This window comes from Hippocampus comes, unplaced genomic scaffold (assembly GCF_001891065.2).
Source record: "Hippocampus comes isolate QL1 unplaced genomic scaffold, H_comes_QL1_v1.1 scaffold181, whole genome shotgun sequence".
Taxonomy (NCBI): Eukaryota; Metazoa; Chordata; class Actinopteri; order Syngnathiformes; family Syngnathidae; genus Hippocampus; species Hippocampus comes.
The window spans coordinates 113,032-133,036 of record NW_017805136.1 but is presented as its reverse complement, the minus strand read 5'-3'; the positions used below and the strand labels follow the sequence as shown (position 1 = coordinate 133,036).

General features: G+C 42.8%; 2 protein-coding genes and 1 long non-coding RNA gene across 6 annotated transcripts; 2 read left to right on the top strand and 1 right to left on the bottom strand.

The window, feature by feature from the left end:
• The first annotated feature begins 289 nt into the window (after positions 1-289).
• Positions 290-13,063, top strand: gramd1c (GRAM domain containing 1c). 2 transcript variants are annotated; one of them, XM_019866830.1, is made up of 18 exons: positions 290-424; positions 1,850-1,961; positions 2,573-2,696; positions 2,899-2,999; positions 3,371-3,466; positions 3,594-3,674; positions 7,737-7,855; positions 8,112-8,244; positions 8,316-8,463; positions 9,058-9,201; positions 9,278-9,396; positions 9,484-9,626; positions 9,717-9,820; positions 10,566-10,727; positions 11,121-11,187; positions 12,177-12,296; positions 12,369-12,474; positions 12,558-13,063. In XM_019866830.1, the coding sequence occupies exons 1-18, from the start codon at positions 405-407 to the stop codon at positions 12,624-12,626; spliced, it is 1,968 nt and encodes a 655-aa protein (XP_019722389.1). In that variant the 5' UTR covers positions 290-404; the 3' UTR covers positions 12,627-13,063. The 2 variants fall into 2 exon arrangements, with proteins under 2 accessions (XP_019722389.1, XP_019722390.1); XM_019866831.1 differs by lacking the exon at positions 290-424 and adding an exon at positions 451-580.
• Positions 1,199-1,843, bottom strand: LOC109514047 (uncharacterized). Its single transcript, XR_002167922.1, has 2 exons — positions 1,512-1,843; positions 1,199-1,477 (listed from the first exon to the last, which is right to left on the bottom strand). It is a non-coding gene; the product is annotated as an uncharacterized LOC109514047 (long non-coding RNA).
• Positions 13,064-13,369: 306 nt separating the features above from the next.
• Positions 13,370-19,901, top strand: zdhhc23b (zDHHC palmitoyltransferase 23b). Of its 3 annotated transcripts, XM_019866837.1 has the most exons (7): positions 13,370-13,665; positions 14,316-14,556; positions 15,076-15,215; positions 15,727-16,323; positions 17,053-17,220; positions 17,871-18,120; positions 19,107-19,901. In XM_019866837.1, exons 2-7 carry the CDS (start codon positions 14,362-14,364, stop codon positions 19,203-19,205), a joined length of 1,449 nt encoding a protein of 482 aa, XP_019722396.1. In that variant the 5' UTR covers positions 13,370-13,665; positions 14,316-14,361; the 3' UTR covers positions 19,206-19,901. The 3 variants fall into 3 exon arrangements, with proteins under 3 accessions (XP_019722396.1, XP_019722397.1, XP_019722395.1); XM_019866838.1 differs by lacking the exon at positions 14,316-14,556 and having other exon boundaries at positions 13,375-13,665; XM_019866836.1 differs by lacking the exon at positions 13,370-13,665 and having other exon boundaries at positions 13,672-14,556.
• Positions 19,902-20,005: the final 104 nt, after the last annotated feature.

The window sequence follows — 20,005 nt, the reverse complement described above, 5'->3', positions numbered from 1 at the left end:
TGTCTCACATAGTTTTGAAGTGTGAGATTTAAGTACCTAGCAGGTGATGAGGAAGTCCTAAAAAATATCATGCAAACATCGAAGGAATGGTGGTGTTATATATTATGAGAATTTGGCAGGTTTTAGTAATGTTGAATATTGCGGTGTGGACCTGATCACTTGCACTCAGGGGTCTGGTGTAGCCCAGGAAGCGCAGGTTAGAATACCCCCGTCTGTTCAAAATGGATTCCTCCATAAATGTTTCCAATGAGCAGGCAATCACACTTGAAGGTATGAGCTGCACCTGCAGACTAAACAAAACGTGTACAAAACCCCCTCCACCTGCAAGCGTTTCCCCAAACAAAACAAATAAAGACAATTGGGAGTAGACAAACTGGGAGCGTAATCTCGTCACGCCATCCTGAATGGGTCCACTCCGAGTCAGGTAGGTTGACAATTTGTCTCTTGTCGGGTCATGACTGGTTGTTTCGGGTTTGGGGGGGTGTTTAGATCCACTTGGAGCGATAACTGTCGTCTTTCAACACAGAGACCGATAAAGAAGTGTTATTGTTTAATTCCACGCCGAACAAACGGCTTTAGGGTAAGCAGGACCTGCTAAACAAATTACTGTGGTGTACCAAAAACGTTTTTTTTTTTACAAAGACTCCCCATTCACGTTGTTCGGTATTGTTTTTTTTTTTTTTTTGCTCATTTTTATGTACACCAATAAGACGCTTAGCCTGACGATAAATGGTATGCCAAATACTTTATAAAATTTAATAATTTAACCCGAAAACTAACAAAGAAATGTACTTGTGTCAAAATATAATACGTTATACGAGCGCTCTATGAATTCACTAAATAGTATCTAATACTGAGATACATTCATCAATCCAACAAAATTAAAAAATACGAGCTAGCATTAGCATTTCAGTACTCGATTTAGACGTGTCCGTGGTTCGTAAAACCAAATTGTACGTAAATCGGAACGAGTCGTAATCCATCACAATGAAGAAAATCGTTTTATGAAAAACATTCATAGACCATACCTGTAAAATAATAAAATGAAAAGCGGTAAATATGGCGAGAACTAAGCGACATTTCTTGTGCATCATGAACACTTATTTATTTGCTACCTCAAAATATCGAGATCGGCGTAAACCGAAGACCCCCCTGTAAAGTGTACCCCAGTAAAAGTAATTCGGCATTAATTTTTTTTATCAGTTTTTCGCTACTTGCTGAAAAAAATATTGTATATGCGATTTGTGCACACGTCCCCACATTAATTAGTATGAAGTGAGTTGATCTTACTTTTAGAGAAAAGTAGTCATTTGCCACCATTTTGTGGCATCAATAGAAAATCGCAGTACAGCATTTTTTTTTGGGGGGGGGGGGTTGCAATTACTTCTACCCCCCATGGATATCAAATTGTTCCGTCACTTGTTGCTTGCCAGAGTTCATGGGACAAAATATTTTTTAAAATATGTATTATCCAGACCTATTCATGGTAACCTTACCACGACACAATCTACTGGCTCTGGTGGCGCTCTCCACACTTGGCCCAAATACAAAATGGTAGAAAGTGTAAAGGTTTATAGAGAGTCAAAATGTGTGTGCGTTTGTTTTTCCATGCCGTCAAACCAGTTGGGTTGCAGTTCTAATGAATTCCCTCAGGGCTCGGGCCGTGAGATGTTTGATGACATTCACTTTAGAACTCATTAGACAGAGGTTTCCAAGTCCTCCACTTAAAACCCCAGCGGAATTCTTCACGGTGTCAAAACAAATGGCTCTTACACCTAATAGGATCTCTCTCTCTCTCACTCGCTCACTCATACACGCACACAATTTTTTTTTTTTTGTACACGCACAGCGCGCCAGAGCAGATGGACCAGCTTTCAAACTGGTCTGGCGTGGGAGATGACATCACGGACGAGACAACGTCTTTGATAGAGGATGAGGTCTCTGACGAGGAAGGAGAGGAGGTAATGATACAAAAAAAAAAAAACAACAACAAAAGGAGGTGAAAATATTGTTAAGCACGTTAAAACTTGAAAAAATGTTATGACCTTAAGAGGATATACTGTATGATGTAAACTGACCTTTTAATGTGAGTGGTGGGTCTCTGGAGTGTGATCCTGTTGTGGGGAAATCAAACCTAAAAAGGTTTGTGTTGTGTCTATAACATTGTACAATATAAAAATAGAGTATCAACATCATTAAACCGCAATATTAGTCATTTGTATTATGTCTATTTGTGTTGCTCCACTCTTTGTGTTCAAATATCTGTTGCTTCTATCACTGCAACTACTGATGCTAACCCGTTAGCACATCAGTGATGTTTTGCGTATTTGACAGCATTAAGCTAAGAGGACTTTTGTAATCTTTGTTGTTTTATATAACGCGACTTGGGGCTCGACAAGAAACACGACCCCAAGTTGTCATGGCAATGGAAGGCATACTCTGCATTGGCCCCACATTGATCTTGCTCCTTGGGCTATTATGATAAAAGCATGTCACAGACCTGTTAAGACACCTGGCAATGATCTTAAATTTGTGAAAAGAATGCCAAATATGTCTCCATTTTGTCTTTCAGAGCTCAGACAATCAGACGAACTGTATCGGTGTGCCATCGCCCCCCGTGCCCACCTACAAACAGAGGCTGGATGACTTCCGGAGGTTGTTCAAAGATGTGGCGAGCTCAGATATACTCCTACTTGGTGAGTGTCACGTTTGGTGTCAGCAAAAAAAAAAAAAATACAGCAAATCCCGGAAGAAATCAAAGCGTCATTGAAATAATGTCGTTTCCCTTTTTCGATAAGAGAAGGGGAATAAAATTAGTGAAAATCAGGACCTATTTATGTTTGTCCATGTGTGTGTGTGTGTGTGTGTGTGTGTGTGTGTGTGTGTGTGTGTTCTCAGACTACCCGTGTGCTCTCCAGCGAGACATACTCCTGCAGGGGCGTCTCTACCTCACCCACAATTGTCTGTGTTTCTACAGCAACGTTTTCCGTGGCACTAAGGTAATAATAATGATCTTGTCACACACTTGAATCATGAAAGGTAGCGGAAAATCGAATAAAAATGTTCTTCACAAGAATAGTTTGGATGTTTTTTGCCACCCCCCTGCGCCCCCCACTGGTCTAAAGACGGTATTCGTGTTAATATTGCCTTTGTGGAATAAATGAAGCACAGATTTATATATGATAGGTTAACAATTGGCCCCTCTTGGATGAAGCGAAAGGGCAGCCATCTTACGTTGCCATTATGACTGGCAACATCTGTTCGGTTCTTGCTGAAACACTCTTATCAATGCACAAACAATGACAGAGACCAAATCGCAATAAGAATACTTTTTTTGTCTTTTTTGCCCTTTGATGTGTCCCCTCTGCAGATTAGCCTGGCCCTCAAAGACATCAGCCACATGAGCAGGGAGAAAACGGCGCGATTCATACCCAACGCCATCCAGATCTGCACCAGCAAGGAGAAGGTGCGAATCTCTTAATCGCAATCGTGACGGAGAGGGCTGACGCCGATTTATCTGCAACCCGATCAGTGATTTGCGTGTGGGTTTGCACCCTCCCTTCCCTTCCCTTCCCTTCCCCTCCCACACGCAGCTCTTCTTCACTTCCTTCTCGGCGAGAGAGAAAAGTTTCAACGGGGTTTTCCGCCTGTGGCAGAACGCGCTGCTGAACAAGGTAAAGCCCACCACAGCTGACTCAGTCGTGCTCGTATTACCTCCGCCAAGGAAGTTGTATTCTCACTGCTGCTTTTCCCCTGCACTGCCATCTGCTTGTTTCATTTTTCTTTTTAACTTAAAAATTGGACTGGCGGGAAACGATAGCAATAGAGGAGAACGGGGAAACGGACTGAGAGCAGCAATGTAACTGCTGCTGCTGCAGCAAAGTGGAGACTGGGGAGTATGGTGCAACAGGCTAAGCTAACGTTAGCATGTGTGTTTATGTTTGTCTTTGCATCCACTCATGCTACAATGATGAATTTGCATGACCGGTACTCATTTACGTCAGACATTTTGGGTTACCTACTTTTGCCAGTGGAATAAGCATTAATGGTGCAATCGCATAAGTACAGAATATGTTCCGGCTACCTCGTCTATAAAGTATTTAAATTTTCTTTCCACATTTCTGTTGAAAAAGGATATATTGCGTTTCGGTTCGAATATTGGTAAATTATGGAAAATTCCAGCTGCACCTCTTGTGTGAAAGGGACATAATGACATTTAAAATGAAACCAAAAAAAAAACTCACTGTAAATTCCCCAATAAATGAAAGATAAGATAAGAAAACCTTTATTAGTCTCGCAATGGAGAAATTCAAAATTCACAGCAGCAAAGTTATGAAGGAAGAAGTAGAAGAACAAAATATAAGAGCTGCTGGAAAGGCAGCCACTCTCTCAAGAAAGATTCTCAAATGTGTATTAAAGATATGTAAACATCATGACACTACATGAAAAGAGATGATCTTGTATCCAATAAATAAAATATTTGCCGTAACATTTGACTTTATTACTTCGCAATGATGTTTAGCGGCTTAAGTCGGCTAATAGTACAGTAATCACGTTTTTTGCTAGCTTGGCTTCCAGTCGGACAATTGACAGAAACTTTCAACTCGGACGTCTGCTGCTGTTTCAGGACTTTCAATGCTCTGTGCAGCAGCGAAAATATCTGGCCAACAAGGCGACACGGTCTTCGCGCGTCGGTGCAGGTCAGAGAGTACAAGAATAAGCTGGTCAGAGAGGAGCGTAGTGGTTAGCCTCGCTAGCTAGCGCTGGCTATTCTGCCCCCCACCCGTCTTAAAAGATTCAAATCAACAGTCTCTCGGCACTAGATCAACAACATCATGACTTATTTGACTTCAACTCGATTTAACAACTTCTTAGTCGAAAAAAAAAAGAAAAATGTCGCAAACTGAATCGGCAGTGTTTCTCTCTGATATTCAATACACCAGTTTAGCATTTGTAGTTCTTTTTGTTTGTCTTTGTTTCTATGTAGAATTTTTTAAAAATGCAGGCAATTATTTTGGAAAGGAAACCTTGCTGCTATTCTCAATTGTCGACAACCTTACATCACACCCATATGATCAAAGTCCCCCCCAACTGGAATACAGAGTGCAACCATGTCACTTTACCCTGACCGATATAACCACCAGCACCTATCTTATCGGCCCAAAGTCCGTCTGAGACGGCTCCAGCTGGAGTTGTGCCGGTTTTGAGGTTGTCAGCGTTGTGAACAGCAAACAGGACAGGAAAATGGAAGTTACATGAAACATTTAACTCACAAATTGTCATTATGGGGATCCTCACCTAGCCTGTGAGTATGTGGATGAAGAAGGCATCTCTCATTTACAACCACACTGTTAATATTTATGGTCTTTTTACATACAAATGTTTACTGCATATATGACTGCGTTGTCGGTAATTTATTAGTCGCCCGCCAAGATGCTTGCCTAATTTTTGAAATACGTGTTATTTTAATTTTTTTCGTGCAAATGAGTAGTCATTAGATAAAGTAAACCTTTACTATTTTTTTTTCTTTAAAAATATTGTTAAAGGCAAATTATCACCTGTTTATTAGCCTCTGGCTAAGATGTTAGCTCAATCAAAATATATATTTTTTTCATCATTTCCAAATGATTCATTGGCTTGTAGCCGACGTGTGCACATTTTGAGCATGACGTCTCTGATGCACTGGTGAAAGGACACTTTTATTCTCTTCTCTTTCATCTCAAACTTCTTTAAACAACAAAGCGTGTGTTGTGTTTATTATTGTAACTGTTTTGTGAAGCGCTTTGTTACAGGTGCAGCTGTTGTGAAAGCGCTACAGTACATGAATCAGGATGTATTGTACTCGCTCTTTAATACTGTGTAGGTCAACCGAAAGTTTCACCGTAAAACTACTCAATGTGCCGTTTGACTGGTTTATTTATCCTCTTCCTGTTTGTGTAGTTGAGTAATATGCAACTATGCTAATTTACATGTTCAGTCCTTGCAAAGAAAATGCAGTCCGCTGCAATTGGTTGTGCAAATGTACCTAATGAAGTGACCGCCCCTATATTTAAATATCTCATCGCTGAGCGTTTTTTTTTTTTTGCCGTTGTATAGTGGATTCGCAGGTGTGTGAGAGAGAGAGGCAGTGGGGATTTGGAGGCATAAAAACACCCCCATGTAAAGTTCATTGACCTCAGAAGTTTCCAAAAAAGGGGCGGACCGGGTAATTTGCATGTGGCACACGAACATACATGGACTCTTGAGACAATTTAAATAGCGATACGAAAAATATCTGGCTATATTTGAGTGTCTTTTTGTTTGTATTTGAGTCAAGTGAAGAAAGTGAAGTGGGCGGTGTGTCCCCACTTCCGGGAAGTGTGTGTGTGTGTGTGTGTGTGTGTGTGTGTGTGTGTGTGTTGTTTTTTTTTCCTTGAACTTCACTTCACACTTTGACCGCCCGTCGTGCAACCGGCTGTGGGGAATTTTACCTCCAGCAAGTAAGCTTTTTTTAAATTTAAAAAAATAATAAAACGCTTTATTGTTCAATTTTGACGTGAATGCGGGGAGACCAGCGTTGACGCGAATGTGCTTTTTTTAACACGTGCCGTGTTGCATTAAAGTTCAGCTGCTACTGAGAGACTTTCGAGTGTTGACACTTGCTTGTTGGACGTCAACTTGCATAAATGCTGACAGACCAACACTCAAACGCCTTAAACATGATCTGAAACTGAGCGGTAAATAACACACTTGCTTTACATATCCCATAATGTCGGTTACCGGTATGTGTAAAATGCTAAGAAGCAAGACTGCTGCTATACTGTATTGTGAAATGCTCAGACACAGATGCAGCTTTGACTCAAAACGGGTGAATGGTGAGAGAGAAATAATCACACAGTTGGTAGTGTAAAAAAAACGTGTGAATGGTGACACAAGCCTCGCTGTTGTAACACTGTGTGAATGCTGAGAAATAAGCAATCACATTACATCTATGTTTAGAATATGTATGTATTGTATTTCCCAGACTAGTCTCACCGCTGTCGGGCTATTATGCGAATGCTGTCAGAGAGAGACATATTTGCTATTATCTAATTTTGCCCCTCAAAAAAAAAAAAAATACACACACTTGCTGAGAGACAAATAATAATTTAATTGCTGTTATGTCTAAAATGCATTAAGTGAATCCTCAGGGAAACTCATACTATTGTGTGAATTTACACTGTAATGCCATTTTCCCTCCAATTGTGGAAATGGTATTAATAATATGTTGTCCAGGAATGCTGAAAGACAGACATTTGCACAAATGGTGTTGTGCATTTGAAAAAAAAAGGCTTTTGTGTGTCAAGTGTGCATTATGTGAATGCCGATAGATGCCTTCAAATTTCATTTTACATGCTAAGAGACAAGCAAAATTTTGGAATGCTTCAAGATTTACTCGTGCTTGTATGCATAGCATTTTTTTTCTGGTGTCCATGCTGAGGTACCAAAATTCCCAATAATTCTCTGGTCAAGAAAACATCATGTGAATGTTACCAGCCATAGCACTCATTGTTCAACGACTGCTATCTAGTTAATATTAGGATTGTTATGTCCTGCGATGTATTAACCAGTGTTGTGTCTTCTTTTATGTTGATGGTCTCCAGTGGAGACCTTGTCAGACAAAATACAGATCATACATACAAAGCCGCCCAACTCACTTTCTACTTCCTGCCGCCTTCCAAAATAATAGACTAATGGACTTTACCCCCCACTACCAGTCGCTGACCAACGCAGAGGTTTGGCAGATGGTCAAGCAGCACTATGGAAATGAGCTGGGCCTGAGCCATGAGGAGATGGAGAGCACACAGTTTCCTGCGGACTTAAGCATGCAGAGCAGGTGAATGCACACAAATGGTTTGTTTTCCCAACACCTTTTCACAATACAAATGCAGACATATGACAACAGCGCAGGAGTAGCAACTAATAAATGAGGAAAGAAATGAGAGAAATGAAATTTAAATGAATAGAAAGATGGTGCGAATGAAAAATTGGGGCAAAACGTCCATGACCTGCAGCATGATGATTAGGGTTCGAATCTTGCCTCTGGGATTCTTTGCATGTTCCTTTTTGAATTAATAGTGGTTGTTTGCAAGGCACGGAGGCGACGATGGCTGTTTTGCAAAGTTGGAGAAGACGCCAACCATTCGTCTTCCCGCACCGGAGCTGCCATCCTTCGAAAATGAAGAGGTCTCCTCCGCCGCCAGTTCACAGAGGTCTCCTTTCGAGGTCGTCAAGCGACGTCGTGACATGTCTGCCCAACTATTCTTTCCGCTAACTATTTCGGCGTTGTCGAACAGGAGGAGCGCCGCATCTCCCTGTCTCCGCGCCGCAGTCCCGTTCCATTTGTGGACCGCTCCGAACCGGAATCGGTCGCCACGCGTTTACGACCTTCCCCGGTAGAGGACGGCGTGTCTCAGGAGAGCGGATCGGAGAGTGTGGAAGAAGGTGAGGAAGATGCAAACGGGGAGCTGTGGGCAATTTTTTTTTTTTAAAAAGACAGACAGATGGGCCAGATCATTTTTAGATGTGTTTTTAAAAACAAAAAAAAGGTACGATTTCAAATGCTCTTACTTATAAAATAAATGCAGTTATTAATTACTTTAAAAATTTTAAAAAATGTTCACATTTTCATGGGTTATATTCCAGAGTCCAACCTGCCGCCATTCTAAAAACCTTTTCCAAACAATGTTTTCAGTGTAAGCAGAAATAACGTCGAAAATTGGTCTGTTAAAACCAATAAAGATGCCATAAACACGTTTTAGACATTGCCCACTTGGGAGTCCATTCTCATGTTCTTCACTGGTCTATCTGTGACTTTGAGTGTGCGTGGCTTTAAAAGGCGGGGCCTGGTCTGGTAAGTGATGTGGGCGTCAGCCGAGGAGGGTGTTGTGAATCCGCTAGCCACTCTGCCTGCCCTTCTTGTTTCATTTTTGTCAAACTGTACAAACGAATGAGACCTTTTTTAGTCACAAAAAGTCTGCCAGTGTCGCATCAGACGGTTCATATTTGTGGCGAAATCCATTTCCTGTCCTTCCCCAGCCGAGGAGCGAGTTGGCCTGCCGAAGGAGCAGGGTCGCCTGTACCTCAACAAGGTCTTCCACATGAGCGCCAGCCGAATGTTCGACCTGCTCTTCACCGAGTCCGCCTTCATCCGCCGCTTCATGACCGTGCGCAAGATAACCAGTGAGTGCTCTTCTCCTCGCCGCGCTCACCGGGCGGATTTTGTGTCCCCGCCTGGCAAAATCGGTGTCATGTCCAGATCCGAGCTTTGTGGCGTGGCAAAAAGACCCAAGCGGAGACATGAAGAGGAGCTTGAACTACACCATAACCATCAGTAACCCTCTGATTGGAAAATTCTCCACGGCAACGGAGTACCAGGTACGTTTTTTTTTTTCAAAGCCAGAAATAGATTCTTTTTTTTTTTGTCCCAGCCTTTGAAGCCGAACGATTCTGTCCACTTGTCAGACGCTGTACAAAGAGTCTCTGGAGGGCCAGTCTTATCTGGTGGACTCGGAGGTGTACACCCACGACGTGCCCTACCACGACTACTTCTACACGCAGAATCGCTACTACATCAAAAGTCACACCAAGCGCAAGTGTCGACTCAAGTAAGATTTTTTTTAAAGAGCAAGCTTCCAGATCTGCGTGGGTCACCGTAAGACATTTTAAAACACCTCATGTGTGTCTTCTGCTGCTAGGGTGTATACGGATGTCAAGTACAAGAAGCAGCCGTGGGGCCTGGTCAAGTCTTTCATCACCAAGAACTCCTGGAGCGGCATTGAAGATTATTTCAGACAGCTGGGTGAGTCAAACCCGCATTATATTTACCGTATTTTCCGGATTATAAATCGCTCCGGAATATACCAGCTATAAAATGCATAATAAAGAAGAAAAAAATAACATATATAAGTCACACTGGAGCATAAGTCGCATTTTGGGGGGAAATTTATTTGATAGAATCCCAACACCAAGAACAAACATGTCATCTTGAAATGCAATTTAAAGTCAAAATAAAATAGAGAACATCAAGGCTAAATAAGTGCACGATATGCTAACATTACATGACGCATAAACAACGAATGGAGAACGTGCCTGGTATGTTCACATAACATATTGAGAGTTATTCAGTGTCACTCCAAATCAGTAAATCCAATTAAATCTTTGTCTGTGTCACTTTTAAACCACCAACTCCAGAGGTAGAAGATGTAGCGCTTCCTCTTCTACGTCGCTTACTATCGACTCATAGTTGACTTATCAACACAGGCCTAGAGGGCCCTCTCGTGGTTTAATGTGAAAATAACATGTGAAATGACATAATGATGTGTTAATAATTTCACACACAAGTCGTTCCAAACTATAAAACAAAAAAACAAAAAACTGCGACTTATCGTCCGGAAAATACGGTATTGACAATTGGTACAAGACACCGTTCGAAAAAAGATTTGCGTGGAAAAAAGGGGATCAAATCGGAAATGAGACCTTTTTGACTATATTTGTCACGGCTCAACACAAGTTTTAGTCAACCTTTGATGGCCATTTGTATCCAGAGGCGGAACTTCTGGAGGAGGAGGCCGAGATCAACCAGGGAGCAGCCGAGGTCGGTGGGCTGCGGCGGAGGCGGCGGACGTTCAGCCGGACAATGCCGGAGCACATGAAGCCCAAAAAGCATTTCGGCCAACCGCCTGACGAACACAGAGACGGCAATATGGGTATGACGTCATGATGGTTATTTTATAATCGTATGAAATGTCTGTGGAACACACTTAGAGAGAAGTTGATCACAAATTGGAAAAGCTGCTGGTACTGGCTAATCAGAAACTAATTTGTATATTCAACAAAACAATGCAGCTCTGCTTACCTTACTGGATTAGAGGAATTTCCACTATTTAAGAAAGTACTATACTTTTATTTGTCTGGAAAGTGGCGTACAATTAAAAACTCCGATCCTCTCCCATGTTAACTGTTCAGCCTGCAGCATTGATGAGTGTGCACAGTCGCTCATGTTGTTGATATGATTGAATATGTTGTCTCCGCCGGTACTTTGCCGGACATGGTTTGTAATTATCTTTCAATCTTGTCGCCTTTTTGTGCTTGTCGTTCAGGTCCGGCGGAGAGGAGCAGCCCGCACAGATGGAACATCACAGCGATCGTGGGTGCAATGAGTGTGATGTAAGACAACCCTGCTCGACGCTGATTGCATTTCTTCCTGTATTGTGTGTGTCTCCCCCCCCCCCCACTTCTTTTAAATGTTGTCGCAAGTCGGTACGTGTACAACAGCACCATCAAATGAGATCCAGCACAATCGAAAAAAAGAGTTTGTTGTTGCAGCTCTTCTTTTGGATCTTATTGCAAAAGTTGAGCGCCTGAAGGCAGTTTGATCTGGCAGCATGAAATTTGCTCGGCATGTCCATCAGGAGAAGACCCGCAAAAAGTTTGAAAAAGCCACGCCCTAAAATGAGGTCCTCCCAACTTTTTTTTTTTTTTTTTTGTGTCAAGGACCAGTTGTGTCACCAGGGGAGGAACTTCTCTTGCTAAAGTAGCTTCATTTTCCGAAGTCATGGCTGCCCATACGTTTGGCCAATTTGTTACAATTACTTTCTGTGTACTGCTTCTTACTTTTTGGCAAATTCTATTGATTTCAACTTGCAAAGCAATGTTAAAAGGGGGACTCTTAAGGTACGAGGCCCAGTACTGGTCCGCGGACCAGTGGTTGGACACCGCTTCCCTAAAAGACACCAAAGTCTGCCATTTTGGTTTAAAGTGCACATTGTGTGTGTGTGGGGGCGGGGGGGGGGGGGGTCCTGCAAAGTGCGGCAAAAGATTATTTTGGAGTTTCATTTGGGAGCATTGAATTTTGTTCGGTGTGTCTATCATGAGTAGACACACCAAAAAAGCCTTTTTTTTTTGTGCAAAAAAGCTTTTTCATTTGTAGCCTTTCATACATTATCCTTCCTATAATTGTTAATGGGCCAATCTGTGCACGAAGCGGACACACCAAACGCAAATTCTCACCTAAGCTCTGCTTCCCTTTTAGCTTTGACCTAAATTTTTTCCAGACAGTGGCAATAGGTTGAAATTGGCTCTCCATCTTCCTCCAGCCTTGCTTCCAAGTCACAAGTGGAAAAGCACCACAGAAATAGCCTCTTTTTCAATTTCAGTTTGCTGATCCTGACGGTGCTAAATGTGGGCTTGTTCGTCAAGTTGTTGGCCATGGAGGACGTGGCCCACCGCATGTACCTGACGACAAAGCATCGGCTGAAGGAGAGGGCCGAGGCCAGGTTTGCTTCGCTCCTCCGCCGCTATCCACTCTCTCTTTTGCATGTCATGACACCGTTGTGTGTCATAAACAGCATCGCGCCTGAGTACCCTTCCAGGCAGGGTCCACCACTCAGGAGCAGAGAGGAGGCGCAGCTGCTCAGAACTGTCCTGCAGGACTCCATTAACCTTTTAGAGCAGGTAACTATACTTTATAAATATAAAATATTTTCTGTAAGTTACATGATTAAAAGTAACAAGTCTCCCCTTCTCTCTCTCGAAAGCTCCGCCGTTCCCTGATGCTGCTGCAGCAGAAATTTGCATTGGCCAATCAAACGACGGTTTCATGGTGACAACCCTCACTGTGTTTTTATTGCTACCGACTGACCTCTTGAAATGTGCCTTTTGTGCGAGTCGCACCCAAAAAGCAAATGTAAATATTTTAGGCTTTTGTTTTATTGTCAGAAAGGTAATCATTATTTAACAATGTTTTTGTTTACAAGTTTGCACATTTTTAATTTTTTTGCACAAGGGCCTTGAGCCCGGAATGTGTTTTTACAAATTTCTTGAAATAAATTACATCATTCAAGTCTTATTTTTACGTTTCCCATACGGTGACCTTGCTGTTTTGTTAAATAATTTTCTATATTCTGTACATCATAAATGCACATTTGTTGGCCACTGTTGTGGATAAAAGTTCCATGTTTACACTGTTGCCTTCACTGTTCTATGTTGGCCACTTTGGTGAACTTATTTCCCCGATCAATAAACGATGATTCTTGCTATCAAATTGTAATCATTTTGATATATAGTTGAAAAAAAATCATATAAACAAAAAAATTTGGAAATGATACTTTTTAGAAGAGATGTTCCTTCTCAAGCAGAAAATTATTACAAGGAAAAAAGAATCCCAATGTAAGAAAATCAGTTTTCATTACACAAATAGAAATTAATAAATCCTGGAGCAAATTGTCAAAAAAAAGTAATATTAAATAAAAAGTTGTAATATTAAGAACGTGTTTTTTTAATGAGAGAAAATAAATCATGACACATGGAAAAAATAAAAACAAAAAAAAACGTTGGGCAGTAATTTTACATGTATCGGTCATAACATGTTGTGACGTAATTTCATGCACATGCGCTGTTGTCCCTGGAGTGGCCCCTACTTTTGTGACGTCATTACTACGGGACAGACGAGTTAAAGAGCCACCGAATACAACCACAACCCCGAAAGTTTAGGGCCCTTTTGTACTCGGGAGGAAACTTTTGTTAAACCGCAGCTAATAATACATTTTTAAAATTTCATAAACCGGCTGGTAACTTCCGTGACGTTCGCTACCCCGAAACGCTCGCGCGAGAGGAGCAGCGGACATGTAGCAGCTCACTTTTCTGGTATGTTTGTCTTCCACATTTTTGGGCCGTCTTTTGCACAATATCGGACCTTAAAATGACTATTGACTATCATGCTGACGAGCGGCACAACCAGGAAGTGAAATTGTTTTAAAATATCCCCAGTCGCCTTTTGATTGGGTGGCTGTGGTGGAAAAGCAGGAAGTTGCTCCTTTCTCTGAGAAAAACGGCCTAAAAAATGTCATGGTTAATATATTTGATAAATTTGAAAGTTTTTACGTCAAGTCTGAGGTGCTGTACTTGCACCGGAGTAGAAACGAGTGACATAAAATGATGCTTGCTCAGAAACAGCACAATAGTAACCGAAAACGGAAGAAATTGCACGGAGTAGCACGTAACAACTCTCGTTAAAGGAGACCGTTTGCTTTTGTTTCACCATTTTCATGGTAAAATTAGCTCATTTTAGGGGTCAAGCGGTCTCTTGCAGTGAGTCAGTACTTATTCATTCGCAGTGGCGGTTCCAGACTAATTGTAGGGAGGGGGGCCTGGCTGGGGCAATGAAATTTGTCAGAGGGGCATATTCCACCCACTTCTAGCAAACGTTACAGTTTACCTTACCGCAACACATTTATAGACTGAGTTGCTGACGTGTATTCCTCTCCATTGCTCTCTGTCCGCCGTTCCAAATGGAGAAAAAGGACATTACGTCCTATTTCTGCACCGTAAAGACGAATAACAATGAAACAGACAAATTCAGACGATCGTATCGAGAGAGCTGAAGAGAAACAAGTTGAGAGTGCCAGCGAAAGAGAGCCAGGGAACCCAGGAGACAGTGGTTGTCAGAGAGAGGAAACGGACCAGGGAAAAGAGACCGTTGAAGATCCTGAGAGTGAGATACAAGAAAACTGTGACACACACACAGACAATAGACAGGTATGTGTATCTACAAAGGTAACTTACATTAGCGAGAAGTATGCAATCAGTTCAAGCGAACATACCGTAATTGGTTAAGTTGAGTTTATCCATACAGCCCCTAATCACAAAAGAGTCTCAAATGACTTCAAAGGCTCACCGTTCACAAAAATCAACAACATCCTCTGGTCTGGACAAGCCAAGCAAGTAAATTCTTAATTCAGTAAAAAAACATTTAGGGGAAAAAAAAAGAAGAAACACTGCCGGAAGAGGCTCCGGTGGAGTGTTTTTCCTCAGGACCTGACCTCAATGCATAAGCATCACAGCAACAACATGGCTTTGCTAATCGCCACCTAGCGAGAGAGGAGAAGTGGCAGTAAAACAGGCCAAAATACAGATGTCATTGGGTGTGGTTAAACCAAATGCAAGAGTGTAGCGATCAGTCTTAAGTCAAGAATGAAACATGAGAAAGTGTCTTGAAAACAATTCTGTTATTAATTGGCACTTTCTAAATAAACTCTTCTTCTCTTGTCCGCCCAGTCGTCAACCATGACGAAAAGGCGGGACAAGGACGAAAAGGAACCGCTGTGCTGCTGCGAGTATGTCAACAGACACGGCGAGAGAAGCCACGTGGGGGCTTGCTGCTGCGACTGTGAAGATCTGGACGATGCCTGCGACAGGTACGCCGGAAATATGAATTTATTAAAACATTTTCGACTTCAGGGTGCTCTTTCTCTCTTCTTCTCATTTATGTGTATACCTTTTTAGAGTGAGAATTTTGTTTCAATTTACTTCATTGAGAAATAGTCCATCACCTGAAGGTCAAATCCACTTTGACCCCAAAATGTAAACACATTCCACATGATAATCATAAAGATATTGGTTGCTCGGGTAAAATTATGATCTCGAGACCTGCACTATCCATCATTATTCATGTTTCTCGGAGAAGTAATTATGTCACACTCGGGGACAAATGGGGGCGTTTTATTACACTTTATTAGCTCCCTATAATGAGCAAGATTGTCGGACGTGACGGGTGGCGCGTGACTGCGTAGCAGCCATTTTAGTTCATGAAACACGGGAAAACTTCGAAGATGGAGTCCTGAATGAATGTTTTAATAATGGGAGCTGTTACGGGACAACCTTTTGTCTTCTAAGAACATTTCTTGGTTGGGTGATGTTGTTTTTCAGATTTTTTAAGCGAGAGCCTCAAAGTCCAGATGCACTGTCCCGCGTGGCCGCCGACATCAGCGACCGCGTACGTATTCCCTGGCTGGGAGGCGGCGCCCGCAGAGTGGACTTGTCCGTCATCCCCCCTTTGGTCTTTCTTCCGGCGCTGCTGCACCTCGCCGCGTTCCACTTCCTGCTCGGCGTGACGGTTCTGATCACTACGCCGGGCATGTTGCTGTGGTACTACTACTTCACCCACCGCAAAAAAGCTCGGACGCTGTTTTTTCTGAGCCTAGCGGTTTTCTCCTTGGCCTACATGTACTACGTATTCATCACCAAAGTGGTACCGCGCGGGGGCGTCGGTGCCGTTGAGCTCGGCTTGGTCACCACCGGGATGCTGCTCACCTTGCTGGGCCTCGCAAACACCAAGAGAGGCCCAGGCTTTGTGAAGGCCACAGAGTCGGATCCTGTTCTTGAAGACCAGCTGGGATGGTCACAAGAGGCTGAGCCTAGCTGGAAGAACTGGTGTTCCGTGTGCCGGGTGGTGCGGCCCCCAAGGGCGGGACATTGTCGGATATGCGGGGTCTGCGTGCGGCGTCATGACCACCACTGTGTCTGGTTGGTTGCAGTTATCATACCTCTTTCTTCACCTTTTCTACTTTAGCTCTTAGTACTATTGATGCCAATGTGGCGCTTTTGTTGTTTTCAAACTACCCCCCCCCCTCCACCACCCCTTAAAAGGCACCTAGCAAACAAATTTAATTGATACTATATTGATTTTGAAGTGCTAAAATGGACTTATACGTAATGCCATAAATGCATATCGCACTATAACTCATGTTACAAGCCGGCGAAAACAGCTGAACTTTATTTGTGTTGAAGATGAGTTTGAATGTTTGAGCACGGCGACAGCCGCAATTGCATTTAAACAGGGGTGTGTAGACTTTTTATATTCATCAGAGAGTGAACTGCCGCCATTCGCAAGCCTTGCAATCGTGAAAGCCGGTCATTAATTCCACCCCCCACCTTGCACATAATGGCAGCAAAGTCTAAATGAAGCTCTTCAACTCACTTGATATGGGTTTTTTTTTTTTTTTTTGCACCCAGGTTACCAACAGATAGCGCCAAAGCAAACGTGTTAATTGTTTTGGGCTGAGCACAAAATCATGCAATGGGAATGTCATTTCGGAAAAACAAAAATCAACCGCCTTCAGCAAACATCCCCTGAAAATTAGTTGACAAGACTGATCCCTTCATTGTTTGTTTTGTCTCCCCAAATGTGTGTTTGTGCGTACCCCACCACGGAACCCACCCTCTGCATCTCCGTCCGCACTGCAATGGGTACAGGATCGACAGCTGCGTGGGGCGGGATAACCACCGCAGCTTCTTGTTGACTCTTGTCGTCTTCCTATCCACGTCCTTGTACGGGATCGGTTTGACTCTGCGGAGCGTGTGTTCGGAGCAAAACGTCCTCACCGCTTTGTTCTACTGCCCGGGAGTCTACGAGGAATATAGGTAAATTTCCTCAAGAGAGTGATGTAAAGTCACTCTGTTGCCAGTAAAAAAATCACTGCACAGGCAATGTTTAACACTTTAATGCACTCTGTAACCTGCTTTCCACTGTAGTAACCGCTGTTCCCTGAAAGGGTTAAAACAAACTATTTTGGTCTAATTCTTCTTCAGATTGGGTGTAATGCCATTGTCGAGCAGTAGATGGCGGCACACTTCAGTTTTGCCAGGGTGTAAATTTAAAAGAACGAAATAATAATAATAATAAATTTCATTTGCAAGCGCCTTTCACAACACTCAAGGACACTTTACACCAAGAGCAAATAATAAAACCAACAGGAAATATTTCAGCGCGGCATAGTTTGGGGTGAAAATGTAAAGCCCTCTGAGTTAAAATAAGTAAACTGGGATCGTATTTTTGTTATCCGTTGCTCTTTCAACACGTTTGTATTATTTCGGGACTCTCTTCAGAGCAATTAAGTGCCGTAAATGAAATGCGTTCAAACCATAGAACCGTTAGGCCGGCTGGCGTGCGAGCCACGAATCAATTTTCCCACAACAATGTCCCCATTAATGTTGCTCAGTAGCACGTCCTTGTGGTTTTTTTTTTACCCCCCCCCCCCGGGCCCCCATTTTTTTTTTCCCCCCCCCCCCAGTGCCTCCATATGCTTCACGAGCGCCTGGTACTGCGCCGTGGTGTCGTGCGGCGTCCTCCACCTCCTGCTCACTCAGCTGCTCAACATCAGCTACAACGTGACGGAGCGCGAGGCGCGCACCGCCGTCAGGGAACGCTCTGGCCGCCGAGTCTTGTGGGGACTAGCCGTGGACACCGGCGTCCACTCGCGGGGCCTGTGGGCCAACTGGGTCGAGTTTTTGACCATGCCGGAGGAACGGATGCCCCGACGTGTAAGTGCAAGTGTGCTTATTCCACTCTTGTCCACTGGAGGGCAGCATGGTGCCTTATAAGCAAGGCTTCTGCATGGCTGGACTCCCTTCAGTTATTCGAGTACTTTAGTATATACAATATTTTGTTTTTGAAAACAAACGACTAACAATAAGTTAGTCAAGATCCATGGCATGCAGTTTAACCCTTTCATGCACCTTATAACCTGATGACATGATAAGCTGTCCACTATAGTAACCGCTGTACCTGAAAGGGTTAAGGGCATCAAGTCATGTAAAAAAAAAAAAAGTTAGTAAGACAAAGCTGTTCTGAATTGTCTTACCCGTGAGGACAAAGTGTGTACTAGTACATGGAACTTAAGACGGATATCAAAAACGTTACTTAAGCAGTTTTCCATCGCGCTAGACAACTACTTGTTATGAGTGTGTCATGTTTTGGCTCCCCCCCACCCGCGCTTATAGTTCATGGATTCAGTTCAGCAATATGTTTTTCCTGGGAATAAACCTTGTAATTGGTCCGAGCCTGCGTTTATGGGATCTGTATTCCATCCGGTTCGTTGCCGAGCAAAACGGCGCACGGGTTGATGACGGCGTGCTGCTCTGACGACTAACTTGACAAGAATGACTGACTCCAGTATATTGAGGACTAACTTCAGTTTATTGAGGAGTGTCAGTCTCCGCGTATAGCCGTATGTCCATGATGTTGCTCCAGAGTGATCAAGGCGCACACACTCGAAGGAGTCGCACAATGTCCATTGAATTGATGCAAAAAATTGTGGCCAAAATAGTTGAATTCTTGACATGCTATTTTATTATCTTATGGCTGTATGTTTTTAATGAAGCGCAAGTTTATAAAATGTAACTTTTTTTCTTCCCTGTCTCGATTCTCAACATTTTCTGCATCCGCCCCGTGTCGCCTTCATCTATAAGCTGACTCCCCTTGACTTTTGTCTTCCAACACTGAGCGTTGTCTTTTGTGTCCTCTCCAGTGCCATCCGGGGAGCGGAGATGACGAGTCATGCGTGAAAGTCAGTCATTATGACATTCATCCAGCTTTAGGGGCGTCCTCACGCCCAGACGACGCCTGATCAGCATGTCTACCGCTGGCACAAAAAGCCGCAGGTTGACAGGCCCGCTATTTTTCTGCAGCGGACAGGTACAAATATACATTTACTGACAGTCGAGAGGTTCAGGGTTCCAATATCGGTTCAAGTGTTGTTTTTTTTATTTTTTTTTATGTTCTCCATGTGCTATTGTGTTTTCTACATTTTCCTCCCTCATTCTAAAAAAAAACAAACAACCCACTCATGTAAAGTTCATTGAAGACTAAATGAGGGCGGGGTAAAGTCTGGCTAGCTCGGATCTTTCATTTGCCGACCTGAGTATTTACATGATCGATGTCAAACTCAAGGCTACACATCAAATCATTTGGCCGACTTAAGCAAATGAAATGTGTTGACTTCCTGTTTGTTGCGAAATGGATTTGTCATTTTGGCAGAAAATCTTAAATCCAACAAAACCTTTACAGAATACTTCAATGCCACATGCCACTTTTTATATTGACTTCCGATTTAAAATTCAATTTGATGTTAAAAATATATGAATATGATGAGGTGATACTTTTATGTTTTTCCCCCATTATAACCCATTACACTATGTCGCGGCCTGTGACGAAAACGAATGGGACAGCCCTGATTTTGGTGAATTCAAATGATTTTTTTTACGAATGTTTTAAGATGTTTAGCGTATTCAATAATCAATAATTGATTGTAAATTCTAAACTGGTGTCAAACTCAAGGCCCGGGGTCCAGATCTGGCCCGCCAAATCATTTTATGTGTCCCGCGATAGCAGAGCCAACATGTCAACTTCCATGTTGCTTTCCCAAAA

Coding starts and splice junctions, on each gene's coding strand:
- gramd1c (XM_019866830.1), top strand. CDS start 405: ATGGGTCCACTCCGAGTCAG. Junction 9,397..9,483: donor CCACGGCAACGGAGTACCAG/GTACGTTTTTTT, acceptor TCCACTTGTCAG/ACGCTGTACAAAGAGTCTCT. Junction 9,821..10,565: donor AGATTATTTCAGACAGCTGG/GTGAGTCAAACC, acceptor ATTTGTATCCAG/AGGCGGAACTTCTGGAGGAG.
- zdhhc23b (XM_019866837.1), top strand. CDS start 14,362: ATGAAACAGACAAATTCAGACGATCGTATCGAGAGAGCTGAAGAGAAA. Junction 17,221..17,870: donor GGAGTCTACGAGGAATATAG/GTAAATTTCCTC, acceptor CCCCCCCCCCAG/TGCCTCCATATGCTTCACGA. Junction 18,121..19,106: donor AGGAACGGATGCCCCGACGT/GTAAGTGCAAGT, acceptor TGTCCTCTCCAG/TGCCATCCGGGGAGCGGAGA.